The following is a 14,727-nucleotide window of genomic DNA, read 5'->3' as shown; positions in this document are numbered from 1 at the left end:
TTCTCATTTTACAGAGTAATTATTAGTTTTTGTATTAGCCTAAAGAAGGAGAGATCAGGCTATTTTTAGTCTTTGCTAGAAAGACAAAATAAAATTAGTTACCTATCTGTGATCCTTATTCAGTATGGCCTACTGGTGAGTCAGAAAGAATATACCCTCATTTTGCCTATTATTTAGAGTAGCCTATACAGGAAGACTAAATGTATCAATAATGGATAGTGCCACTTTAAAACACTCAAATGTCCATGTTTAAAGTTAGACATGTGTCCAGGTCAGAAAGCACATCTACAGTAGCTTCTGACAGTTGATGGGACTTTAGTGTGAACTGGGATAGTGTGGAGAAATGGTATCTCTCTCTGTCTGAGCAATAACATTTCCTAAACTAATTCTGGGCACTGGAGTGCCTCACTGGTGTGTGCGGGGTAGTGCAGGTACCATGAATGCTGCCACAGCAGCAGGTCAAATATAACAGACATGAACCTTTCTGCTGTTTTAGGAAATAGCCAGTTGTTTTATATATGTAAACTTCAGGGATCAGGGTCACCAGTGATAGTGAAACCAGTATGTAAAATGTACTTAAACAAATGTAATCTTTCCATATATTTAATTTAACAACATTTAATACAACCCTGGTGAAGCTACTTTTAACAGCACACTTTGAAATAGCCAACTTTAAATAAGTGCCTTGGTACTCTTCCAATCTAAATTTCAAATGAAGCATTTTGTAGCTATTAGACCTGAATAGATCTATAAATAATATAATCATATTTAAAAAAAAAAATGCTGAGTAAGTCGATACCAAAACAATGGCATTATCGCTTAGTCAAAGATTTTTCTCATCAAGCAGCGTTGTAGGCATTATTATTAAATATCATTTAAAATGGTCGTTATCTAGATTGACGTTTAGAAATGCCTTGTAGTTCGCAACGAGCATACGATGGCCATAAAGGCTGTCTAGGTAGGAAGCTCACTAGATTTTGAGATACAGCCAATACATTTTATAATATATACATGCTAATTTTATAATATTCTGACAGTGAAATTCACTACACATTTAAAGTATTGTATATAACTACAGGTTTATACTGAAGGCTGGCCTCACTGGAAGGCTCGTGAGGACGCTGCTCAACCTTTCCTTACCTGCTCTCACATGTGTTGCCTGTAGGACAAAAGTCAGACTGAAGATTGCACTTAAAGCCGCGTTCCTGAGCCAGTTTTTCGTTTTCCATCTCGTGGACCACCTTTCCTTATCCATGACAGGCGCCCTCAACTGTGTCTTATTTTAAAATTTGTTCCTTTACCACAATCCTGATTATTAATATTTTTTATTTATTTCTGCAATGCCATGAGCAAAAACAAAATCAATTTGTTCTCGTCGTGAACAAACTTCTCAGTCCCTCCGCCCAGTAGCCTCTCAGACTGAAGGTAAACGGGCTCTCATGAAAAAAAGAAAAGAAAACCGGTTTGTTCCCTGAAGAGCTCAAGTCTTTCGGAGGGCTGGACATGTGGAGTAAACCTGACCGTGAGGGAAAAGAAATGAACATGGGGAAACCGCTAGTCTTGGAAAGATCCGCCCATCATTTTTATGAGAGCTTCAAAAGTTTGACACCGTTCCCCCGAAAACTCAGAGCAAAGGTGTATCTTCTCTGAGGGATATCGTAATGATGCAGGGACACCGGTTTACCTGAGGAGAGACTCGCATTACCCGGATTATCATTCTGCATCTTAAATGAGTGATATTAGACTGGATAACTGGATCTTACTTTCTTTTGTTACTTTACACATTTGTAGACCATCGCAAAAAAATGGAAATATGCTTATTATATATATATATATATATATATATATATATATATATATATATATATATATATATATATATATATATATATATATATATATATATATATATATATATATATATATATATATATTTATTTATTTATTTATTTATTTATTTATTTATTTATTTATTTATTTATTTATTTATTTTTTTTTTTGGAATCCCTGGGTCCATGAAAAAAACCTTTAACTTCCATATAATCTTTCCATTGTAAAAAAAGCCTTTAAAGTGGAAAAATGTCTTTAGATTAATAAAAAGGTTTTCACACCAAAAATAGTTTGGAAACTAAAATTGTTGTCTATAGCATTTGTAAAAAATAAAAAATAAAATAAAAATAAAAATAAAAACTGTTGGAAACACTATTTTTAAGTGTAAATGGCTGGAATTACACTAACATTTAATTGGTGTGATGGCACACACATTTTCTATAGTCAATATCGTCAAATCAGGCAGAATTTAACTCAGAAAAAAATAGATTTTAAAGAGGCAAACCAAATGCTGGCCTGAAGTAGCCCGTTTAAAATTCCACCAGAAGCAATGATAGCCAAAAAAGATACCATCCACATGAATGAGAACTACAGATGAGACTTCTTGGCCAAGTCAGAATTCTTTCCAGAAACATTCTTGAAAGAGTCCACTTATGGGATTGCTGTACCACAGATGTCTGAAAATAATTACTCTTTAAAAGTCGTCGGACAGGTGGCAGTTGTATAATCCAAGAGTCAGTCCACAGTATAATGTTTAGATGGATAATTGACAGCATAACAGCGGGAATTGTCACTGAAATTCAAAACACATTAACCATCATTATGCGTTATCCCGCAATAAATTGGGACCATGCAGATTCTTTCAGAGAATGCAGAGGGAAACAATTAAATAACTGAAACAAAGAAACTGTTTCACATGTATCTTCCTTTTAAAAATGCTGTAAAATAAAAATAAAAAAATAGAAGCTGTTCAGTCACAGATGGGACAGGTTCAGGGTTCAAACACTTATTTTACTGTAAGAAAATATGCTTATTGGGCAAAATTATAAATTATTAAAGGAGAAATGTAAAGTTATATCATTGTTCACCAATGGATCCTCTATAGTGAATGGGTGCCATCAGCATCACAATAATCGAGATGTAATCTACAAAACTTCATTCTATGAATGAATATCGTGTGAGAGAACATCAGATTTATCTATTTATTTATTCTACTGGAGGAAGCCTTATTATTGATTCTACTTTGGCTAGAAGTGACAGTTTAAATTTAAAATTTCTTAATGATTGTTTTTTTTGTTTTTTTTTCTAGCTACTTTTCACTTCACAAGACATTAATTAATGGACTGGAGTCTTGTAGATTACTTGTGATTATTATATGTTTTTATCAGCTTTTTGGACTCTCATTCTGATGGTTCCCATTAACTGCAGAGCATTCATTGTTGAGCAAGTGATGTAATGCTTATTTTCAAACTCATCTGGAAAATTTCATTTTTGAGTGTTTTTTTTTTATTTATTTTTTTATTTTTTTAAGTTTAATACTTAAAAAACAAGACAAAAGTAATACATGCATCAAGCTTTAAAACATTCCTGCTTGTATAAAGTAATGAGAGTGGGAACATGGAAAGATTTCCATGTGTCAGATAGATAAAACTACCTTATGCAGACAGCATTCATTTCGTTTTCCGCAAAGTACACAATAGGGGTTTGAGAAATAACTGCCAGAACATTCTGTCTGGTTTTCAGCATTTTCCATTGAACATTTTTAAATGCTAATTATGCAAATTTGTAGTATATCATTTTCAACTTTTTTTTCTTTTCATTCATTTTTCCCTAAATTAAATATCTTTTTGACACACTCAAACCACAAACATACACTGACTCCTTAACCGGGACAGTCAGAAGAGTTCAAAAACAAAAAGATGAAATATAAAGACACACAGCTCTAAATGTTTTTATAGTAGTCTTTATTCTGTTTGAAACGTACAATTTACAGCAGGATCCATATTTGCATTGCTCATTTATCTATAAACCATATGATTAAGCAATCAGTGCACATACATCCAAGTTATACCCTGCATAGTATAATTATTCTATAATTGAGCCATTGTAAGTAAATGACCTTCACTTTTGTTGTTTTTAGACATCCCGAAGCTTTCAATTTGTTTGGCTAGTTTAATTTATAGTTCAAATTTAACTCAAAAGAAGTACTCGCTCAAGCCAGACATTTTAGATGTTTGCTCTTCAAAAGCAACTGAAATGAAGCTACACTGTATGTTGATCGACCAGAAGTTTGAGGCATGACTCCTGCTGCTTCTCTCATCTCTGTCTGCTTTTGCTCCTCCAGACCTTTTGATTTTGGTCAGATCTTGACCTCAAAGTTTCTTGTTCTAGGTCACTGTTTACATCTTGGTTTTTGAGGTTTTGTCTTGACTTCTGTCTTGGCCCGACATGAGACCGCAGTTTTATCCTATGCTGGATGGTGGCATTATGACATCCTGCTGACTGGGATAGATCAACAGGGTTAATACAGTCAGACTTACCGTTATCTGATATTAGCTGTTGCTGTGAGGGTAGGCTGAACTTACAGTAAAAGTGTATGGTTGGTTATGGAAGACTGAACTAACCACGAGACTCTGGAATGTGTTCCAGTCTAAGCAAGAATTTCAGTGCTGAAGAATAACCAGCTGCTTAATACAATCTTTTTATTTATTTATTTTTTGTTTAAAAGTGGTCAAATTTATGTGGTTGTGCTATTGCAGCAATGTCCACGGAAATAGTGTATTCACACTCTATGAACTCATAGTTTTCCATTTTAAACTCATTCATTGTATGGTACAGTTTTATAATTATGGTTTTATAAGAGTTTTGAACACTGAAATGACTGTACATACTGTATGTACCTCTACTAAGCCTTCAATGGATATCTTAAAATATTTCTATAAAATGGTAGTTCCTCTTCAGGGACTCGAGCTATGTTGAATGCAATGGGGTCTCTAAAACAGTTAGATCAGTTGCCCCCTGTCAATCCTGCACTGATCTAGCTGCCTCTATAATACCAGAGGTCAGTCTCGAGAGACTGATTCCCTCAGTAGATTATTTAGCAGTGTGGAAACTACTGCAAAGTGTATCACAATGGGTTCTGCACACGATAGAAAAAGGCTATCGCATTCAATTCAGCTCTCCACTGCCGAGATTCAACGGGGTTATTCCGACATTGGTCGGACCCGAGCAGGCTCTGGTTATGGCACAGGAAGTTAATACCCTATTAAGGAAGGAGGCCATTGAGGTGGACCCTTCTCAAGACAGGGAATCCGGGTTTTACAACCGGTATTTCATAGCTCGAAAGAAGGATGGGGGGGTTGCATTCAGTTATAGATCTGCGTCAGTTAAACTGCTCAGTCATGCAACTAAAGTTCAAGATGATCACCATCAAGCATGCTGTATCTCAAATCAGGTCCGAGGACTGGTTTGTCCCGATAGATCTCAAAGACACATAATTCCATGTCTACATCCTTCCCCAACACAAGAAGTTTCTGAGATTTGATTTCGGGAGGGCAAAGCATACCAATATCAAGTACGTCCGTTCGGCCTTGCACTCTCACCCCACACTTTTACAAAGTGTGTGGATGCTGCTCTGGCTCCACTGCGACTGCAGGGCATCAGCATACTAAAATAAATTGACGATTGACATGGTCTATCAACTGTCTGGAGATGCTGGCCATGTATCAAGCACTGAAACACTTCCTCCCAGACCTAAGAGGTCACCATGTGCTGGTGCGCACCGACAACACATCAGTGGTCTCTTACATCAACCACCAAGGAGGTCTGCGTTTGCGACCCTCATACAAGCTGGCACACCAGATCCTTGTGTGGTCCCAGGACAAACTCCCCTCACTCTGAGCAGTGTATATTCCAGGACATCTCAATGTGGGAGCAGAGGTCCTGTTGAGACAGTGGCCAAGGCCCAGGGAATGGATGCTTCACCCCGAGGTGGTGAAGCAGACATGGAGAATGTTTTGCCAGACTCAGGTGAACCTCTTTGTGACTCAGGAGACATCGCCTCGGGTTCTCTAGAGTTCACCCAGCTCCCCTGGGACTGAACGCTATGGTGCAGACTTGGCTGAGGCTTGTATGCTTTTCCCCTGATTGTTGGAGATCTTCAGGCCCTCTCAGTGGCCCCGACTTTGCGCCCAGCATGGCCAAAGCATTTCTATACTATCAAGTGAGTTATGAAAGTGAAGTGACGTGACATAAAGCCAAGTATGGTGACCCATACTCAGAATTTGTGCTCTGCATTTTACCCATCTTAAGTGCACACACACAGCAGTGAACACACACACACACACTGTGAACACACACCCGGAGCAGTGGGTGCCAAGGGAAAAAGTTGGGGGTTTGGTGCTTTGCTCAAGGGCACCTCAGTCATGGTATTGCCGGCCCAAGTCATGAACCCACAACTTTAGGATTAGGAGTCGAACTCTCTAACCACTAAACCATGACTTCCCCTTAACATGTGTTAACTGTCACACCACAACCGATAGTGCTGCAGGCCTTCTGGTACGCTGGACACATACATCCACAGAGCTGCCCTGTGCCTTGCTTTTTTGATAAGGTCCTCCCAAAAGGAGTCTTCCTGCAACTAAGCAAACCCTTAGCCGTTGGATAGTTTAGGCTATCAACTTGGCCTATGAGTCCTCGGATCTCAGATCTCGGATCTCAGATCTCGGATCTCCCCTAGCCTCACTCCACACGGGGTATGGTGGCCTCCAAGGCCTTCTTTACAGGTGTATCGATGCAGGATATTTGCAACGCTGTGGGATGGTCCACACCCTCCACCTTTGTGAGGTTCTTTGACCTTGATATGCAAGCCACTCCGGCCTCTTCTGTTCTCTCACCATAGCTGTGCTCTTCAGATACACACTAGGCAGGGATATGGAAGTCTGGCGCTGTGGGTACCTAATTCCCCATAGAGTTGGATGCAGCTCAAGTTCCTGAAGAGGAATGTCTCAGGTTACGCATGTAACCATGAGGAAACGAGATGCTGCGTCTCGAAGCCATACTCCCAGTACCCCTTCCAGCGCTTGCTTCTTTCCACGAAGCTGATGCCAGCTGCTCGCTACATACTTTTATAGCTTCCTGGTCGCTTACGTCACCCCACCCATGATATCACACCCTTCCATTGGATAGATTGCACACAATATTCAGAGTTGCTCACACTAAAGGCATTCCCCATAGAGTTCGATGCAGCATCTCATTCCTTCGAGGAACCATAGTTACGTGCATAAACTGAGGACTGTAGAGGAATACAAAGCCAAAATATAAGGAAATCATAGGAAAAATAAGATGTATGGTCACCCTTTGTCACTGAGGATCTGTGGAATGAATAGATTTAATGCTGTTCATTCAGTTCGGCATGTAAGTCAGTCATGTTCATATGTGAACATACTGTATTTTGCTGTACTATGTCAGAAGTTGCTCTTAAAGAACAAATTGCTATAGTAATCCAACAAGGGAATGATTCTGATATAAGTGTCTCTACATGTTCTTTATTAGCAGGGTTTTCACTGAGGTTTAATGTAGCGATGTCATCAGTGCTCTGAAGCCTTTCCATTTGAAATACATAATATAGTGTGCTGTTCTTATCATGATTTGCAGCTCAGAAATAAAGCATAGTGTACAAACAAACGTCTTATAAATCTTACTTTCTAGGCTGATGAGAAATGAAAAGCATGACAAAATATTCAGTGAGAAAATGGCTTACAATAAATCAGTTCAAACTGTATAATTAGCACCAGCTTTTCTGCATGTGTTCACAGCACGTCTGTACATTAATTATAGCAGAGCTATTCATTTAAAAATGATCACACGACTCGTTTAAACAACTCTGACTGCAATAGAGTCAACTCACTAACATCAGTGACTGTAACAGATAGATGTAACGCTCTACATCTATTAGCACTGGCCAGTCTTACCTGTTTTCTTAGTTGCAGATACAGAGGGAATGTCACTGGAGGAGGTTAATCAATGTTCACACTTGGGACGTCTTTTACAAATGACTAAGAACTCCACAAGAGTCAAAACAAATCAATCTTAAGAAGTAAATCCTACTTTTTATTTCCTTTTACTGTATATAGCAATATCTTAATTTGGTAAAACTGATTCATTTGAATCAGTATGCTGCTTAAAAACAAATGGAAATTATGGAAATAAACACTCAGCAAGATCTCGTAAACAAAGAAAACGTAAACAAAGAACATTTTAAAGTTAACACTGCAGGTTCTAAGACTAGGTGCTCTGGAAAACACATGATCCCATTCCTTCACAACTCTCCATTCACTTTCTACAGACTAAACAAGAAGTTCAAGAATGACCAGTAAGTGCCAATTCAAAGACTTCTAGAGAAAAACAAATTTAGACAAGTTGTAGACCATACCTTATTCCAGTTTATACATCCCACCAAAATCCTTCAGTTCTACTGTTGTCCTTAGAGTGGGAGGGATTGTTATGGAAGTTCAGCAAATAGGACATACGTTTCATGATCAAATGACCTTTACATAATAGAGGGCAATAAAATGTAACATTACTAAGTAATTGCCACAGCTGTCTTTGTCATTTGAAAAGAAAAAAAAGGTTTTATTTGCCTGACATCATCATAGTGGATGTGGTCATCCTTGAACTGATCTCGAACTGAACCAAACACATGGAAAATCAACTGGAAAGAGCAAAAGCTCTTCCAAATGATACATTTCTATTAGGAATATAAATCACCTACAAAACTTTATTTTGATTGTTAAATTATTTATAGTCAGTTACAAAAAAGGATTTATCCTTAAATTTCTTGGTAAAAATACAATTAGATGCAGTAAGAATACAAAGCTGTAAATTTAACTATAATAAGAAATGTTTGCGTCTGTTTGACAATCTTGAGTTCACATCCTGCATCCACACTTCTCTGACTTTTTTCCATTTTAATTCTGAGTTTACATATCACAGATTTCTAAGACAAAAAGTCATAAGTTTATTTATTTATTGTTTGTGGTATAAATAAGCTACTGTATGAAACTTACGCACAATACTAGGGTCTTTTCTCAGAAGATAAAAGGTAACACTTTAGATTTGGGAACAATATTCACTTATTAACTAAGTGTTTTCCCTTAATAAACTCCTATTTTGCTAAACTCTATTTTGCCGCTTATTAATAGTAAGTTAATGTAGATAGTTGTTGTAGTCATGTTTAAGTATTGTGTAGGGTTAAGGGATTTAGAAAATGGTCACACATAACACGTCTCAATATTTGCTTTGTAAGTATTAATAAACATCCAAAATGCTAGTAATATGCATGGTAATAAGTAACAAGTTAATAGTGAATAGTGTGCTCTAATATAAAGTGTTACCAGATAAAACTGAAAAGCAGAAGACTAAGGATGGTGTGAATTGGACTGGTAATCCCCCCCCCCCCCCCAATGGGCCTAATTAAATTTTTTTTTGTAATATAAAAAGTTGCACAGAATAACCTTTTGCAGTATTTAAAATCTGTATTGATTTGTTCTATATTTTCTAGAAAAAAAGTCTTTGGCTTGTCTCACTAGGTTCAAATGTCTATCATCAGAGTATATTTTTATTATAAAAATAAATAACAGTTATACATATAAACCAATAAATATGGTTTATATTTATGATGATTATTATTTGGTGTCATAATTCTTGCATTGTTACAGTATCTCATGCTTGGCTTGATTTTAGAACTGTAAATTGTCACATCAAGGGATTTGCCTTTTGACATCTGTTAACACACACACACACACACAAACACACAAATTTACTCAAGAGGAATGCAAATAAAATGCAGGGCGTGCAACTGTGTTAGAGAAAGTTAGAGAAAGTTAAAGATGTCACTTTCTCGCTGCAACAGAGATCGTAAATTAAAAACATATTGGTTTGATTTTCTTTCCAATTATTGCAGTAAACCCAAGCTGAAGACCAAAAAGGCAGCTCTGGCCAAGGGTTTGGAAAAACACATGCAGTGGATTAGCCACACCGTAATCATATCACTTTCAGTGGAAGGAAAATTAAAGGAATGGTCACTGGTCATCCCAGAGAGAAAAGAGAGAATGTTTATCAGCAAAAATCAAACAACTGTGGAATGCTGGATATTTGACACAGAAGAGCAGAAAAAAAATCTTATAACATTTAACACCATGAAGTATCATGGGACTTAATGGGAGAGAGTCTAAGCAACTAAACAGATTATAGGTAATGCTGTGACTAAGATAAACACAAAAATATACCCGTGAGCAATGTTGCATGCTGTTATTGATCCTAGTATGACATGACACAACAGAAACCCATTAGCTTAGGATGAAGGAGGTGCTTCTACCTCATGTCCAGACACAGGACAGGAGATTCACCAGTGTCCTCCCCAATTCATCAGATGACACTTTACTTGTTCTGAAGCATCTGCTTCTAATAGTGTGATGGAACAGTCTGACTGGAAAGAAATCACACAGGTTTTCCATTATGGTCTTTACCAATGTGGTCAAAGCTTTGTTTCCATTTGCATTCCTGGTGATCCACAGAGCTCCAATTGCATCAATAGTTTGTGACTAATTTTCCCGTAGCTTTGATGTATTTTCTTACCTGGCCATTGATGAGACACCATTACTCATTTTATTTTTTTAACCAATCAAGACCCAATGCCTGTTATATCAAGCATTTGATCTGCATCACTCTTTTATTAAGAAGCCAGATCACATTACTAGTTTTGAAAGAAATTTCCCTCACTTGTCAAAGTAGTACCCTATATACAGTTTTGAATAGTGACAAACTGCAAGTAATGTGGAATAACTAGATTACAATAAATAAATAAATAAATATATAAATGCAGATGTCAGGTCAGAGTTTTAAGTTTTTGTGAATCTCGTGACTATTGATTACAGTGATGAAAACAATGCTTAACGAAGCTTCAAACAATGGTGAATATTTTGTTTCGGATCAGTTGTTCATTTCAAACTGGCCAAGTAAAAAAAAAAAAAACAATTCAAGCTAAACTTTGCAATGCCATACTGTTTCAAACCTTGTTACAGGTAAAACATCTGTAAAACATTTTCATTTCAATACGTTATTTTAATGTCTTATTTTTACAGAAATGTTTTTTTTTTGTTTTGTTTTTACAGTGTAGCTGTCACAAGGTAACCAGATCTGTCACTATCCCAATCGCCAGTCAGTCATGAGCTTAGTCACCTTACCACAATAAAGGTGTGATGGCTGGTGAAAGGACAGTCCGGAAACAATAGCGAGTTTAACAAGATTTAATGAGAAGATGAGATATAATACAAAGACACACAAAGACGATGAGGCGGTAACACTCCAAGGAGACGATGGACAATGAGAAATCCAGATGGCAGTGGAGTGTAGGTGTGGAGTACAGGTCTTGACGGCGTGAGGCAGCAGGAGAGAGTGGCACAGGAACTGCGGGGAACAGAGCCGAAGGTAAGTGTCCGTGGCTGAGTGATCGTGCGGAGAGTGGATGAGGTTCTGGGGAAACACAGACATCCAAACGCAAACTACACAGAAGCCAGACGGGGGTAAACACAACGACATGAAACAACGATCTCACAAACACAAGACGTGAGACAAGCCATTATATAGGAGATGAGTAATGAGTGGCAGCTGTTGCTGATACAATTAACGGAGACGCCCACAACTAATCAGTGCAGACGCAGAACACACAGAATTCACCACAAAGTGTAAACAACCCGAGATCACGGTTTACCAACTGTGACAGTACCCCCCCCCCCCCTCTAAGAACTCCTCTTGGAGTTCCCAGAAGGGCCTACCTGCTGATTGAATTCATCAATAAGGGAGTGATCCAATATGTCCCTAGCAGGTACCCAACTCCTCTCCTCCGGACCGTAACCTTCCCAGTCCACCAGATACTGGAATCCTTGTCCCCTCCGTCTCGAGTCCAGAATACGATTAACCGAAAAAGTCAGTTCCCCATCTACGAGACGCGGTGGTGGGGGAACCGGAGTAGGCGGATTAATACGTGCATAAAACACGGGTTTAATTTTGGACACATGAAAGGCGGGGTGTATCCTCTTGTACGCAGGAGGTAGTTTGAGGCGGATTGTCACCGGACTAATGATCTTGGTGAGAGTGAATGGGGCGATAAATTTGGGAGCTAGTTTATTAGAAACGGATCGCAATGGAATGTTACTGGTAGAAAGCCACACTTTTTGACCCACGACGTAGACGGGAGGCTTTGACCGGTGGCGATCGGCCTTGGCCTTAGTGCGCTCCCTCACCCGGAGCAGAGTGCGGTGGCACCTCTGGACAAACGTGTGAGCGGAGGGGACCGCGACTTCAGATTCCAGACTGGGAAACGCTGGTGGCTGGTACCCTACACTACACTGAAACGGAGAGAGGCCCGTAGCTGACACTGGCAACGAATTGTGGGCGTACTCCACCATAGAGAGTTGTTGACTCCGGGAAGAAGGATTCTTGGAGACCAAACATCTCAACGTCCTTTCTAAATCTTGGTTGGCTCGCTCAGATTGTCCGTTGCTTTGGGGATGATAACCCGACGACAAGCTAACTGACGCTCCTAATAACTTGCAAAACTCTTTCCAAAATTTGGATATGAATTGGGATCCCCTGTCTGAAACCACGTCTACCGGGAGGCCATGGAGCCGAAAGACATGATCTAAAACAGTAACCGCTGTCTCCTTGGCTGTAGGTAATTTGGGCAAGGGAATGAAATGTGCCGCCTTCGAGAACCGGTCCACTACAGTCAAAACGACTGTCATGCCATTAGAGGGCGGGAGGGCGGTAACAAAATCTAGAGCGATATGTGACCAGGGTCTCGAAGGGACAGACAGCAGTTGAAGGAGCCCATCAGGAGGTCGGTTAGATGACTTACCACTGGTACAAACTGAGCGAGCCAAAACAAAATTGTGGACGTCACGAGCCATACCTGGCCACCAGAATCGTTGTCTAACCAACCCATTAGTTCTACTTATCCCTGGATGACAAGCCATGTTGGAACAATGACCCCACCGGACAACTTCGGACCTTAACTCCTCCGGCACAAATAAGCGGTTCGGTGGGCAACCGGATGGAGGCGTTACCCCTTCTAAGGCCGTCTTGACCTTCGACTCAGCCTCCCATACGAGTGCTGAGACTACTACTCTCTCAGGCAAAATACACTCGGGAGTAGCGGGACGGGCGGAGGGATCAAAAAGACGTGACAAAGAATCGGGTTTAACATTCTTGGAACCCGGGCGGTACGATAGGGTAAATTCAAAACGGCCGAAAAAAAGTGCACACCGAGCCTGCCTGGAATTGAGTCTTTTAGCAGTTCTGATGTACTCTAAATTCTTATGATCGGTCCAAACAATAAAGGGAACCCCTGAACCCTCTAACCAGTGGCGCCACTCCTCCAACACTAATTTGACCGCCAATAACTCTCTATTGCCAATGTCATAATTACGTTCGGCAGGAGATAATCGATGAGAGAAAAACGCGTAAGGGTGGACCTTATCGTCTGAAGCAGCACGTTGGGACAACACTGCTCCAACCCCCACCTCTGATGCGTCAACCTTCACCACGAACTGCCGTGTGGGATCAGGGGCGACAAGGATGGGAGCCGATACAAAGCGGTTCTTGAGGTTAGAGAACGCAGCCTCAGCTGTGTCAGACCACCTGAACGGAGTACTGGGGGAGGTCAAGGCTGTCAGAGGTGAGGCTAGTTGGTTGTAATTCCGATTAAAACGGCGATAGAAATTGGCGAACCCCAGAAACCACTGTAGGGCCTTGTGGGAATCTGGAGATGGCCAATCTATCACAGCCTTTACCTTGTCAGGGTCCATTCGTATTCCCTCAGACAACACGATAAACCCTGGGAAGGGGACCGACTGTGCATGGAATACGCACTTCTCCGCCTTGACAAAAAGCCCATTCTCTAATAACCTCTGGAGCACTCATCTGACATGTTGAACATGTTCCTGGAGAGATGAAGAAAAAATCAGTATGTCATCCAGGTAAACATATATAAACTGATCTACCATATCTCTCAACATGTCATTCAAGAGTGCTTGAAAAACCCCGGGCGAGTTGGAGAGCCCGAACGGCATCACCAAATATTCAAAGTGCCCTCTAGGGGTATTAAAGGCAGTTTTCCATTCATCCCCCTTCCTGATGCGGACCAAATGATAAGCGTTACGTAAATCCAATTTTGTGAATACAGATGCTCTCTGCAACCTCTCGAAAGCTGAAGACATGAGTGGTAACGGATAAGTATTCTTAATAGTAATGTTGTTCAGCTCTCAGTAATCAATGCAAGGTCGCAGAGAACCATCCTTCTTACCCACAAAAAAGAACCCCGCCCCCGCTGGAGATGAGGAAGGACGGATGAACCCAGAGTCTAGGGAATCAGAAATATATTTCTCCATGGCCTCCCTCTCAGGAATAGAAAGAGAGTATAACTTGCCTTTAGGCGGAGATTTACCTGACACTAAGTCTATGGCACAGTTGTAGGGATGATGCGGAGGAAGAGAAGCAGCCCGGGACTTACTGAACACTTCCTTCAGGTCCAGATACTCAACAGGCATGTTTGGCAAAGCCATGGTCTCCTTCTGTAAGACAGAAACAGGAACAACAGGACAAGCAGAAACCAGACAAGACACATGACATCTTTCACTCCACAATGTGACAGTGTTAGAACCCCATTCCACTCGTGGATTATGTTTGGACAACCAGGGGTGACCTAATACAATGGGAGCAACAGGGGAGTCCATTAGGAAAAAGGATATGGTTTCTTGATGGTTGCCAGATGTGATGAGTGTGATGTGTTCAGTATGGTGGGTGACGTGAGGCAGTTCCTGGCCGTTGAGTGTGGTG

At 40.0% G+C, this 14,727-nt stretch overlaps 1 protein-coding gene across 1 annotated transcript in view; it reads right to left on the bottom strand.

Annotated features, from left to right (window-relative positions):
* LOC127951466 (collagen alpha-1(XI) chain-like) overlaps window positions 1-1,518 on the bottom strand; it is a 66,435-nt gene extending 64,917 nt beyond the window's left edge. The window contains exon 1 of the mRNA XM_052549342.1: window positions 1,141-1,518. Within this exon, the coding sequence (XP_052405302.1) occupies window positions 1,141-1,255 (115 nt within the window). The 5' untranslated portion in view covers window positions 1,256-1,518. The remainder of the gene's footprint in view (window positions 1-1,140) is intronic.
* Window positions 1,519-14,727: the final 13,209 nt, after the last annotated feature.

Source organism: Carassius gibelio, chromosome B2 (assembly GCF_023724105.1).
Source record: "Carassius gibelio isolate Cgi1373 ecotype wild population from Czech Republic chromosome B2, carGib1.2-hapl.c, whole genome shotgun sequence".
Lineage (NCBI taxonomy): Eukaryota > Metazoa > Chordata > Actinopteri > Cypriniformes > Cyprinidae > Carassius > Carassius gibelio.
This window is presented reverse-complemented; position numbering and strand designations above follow the sequence as displayed.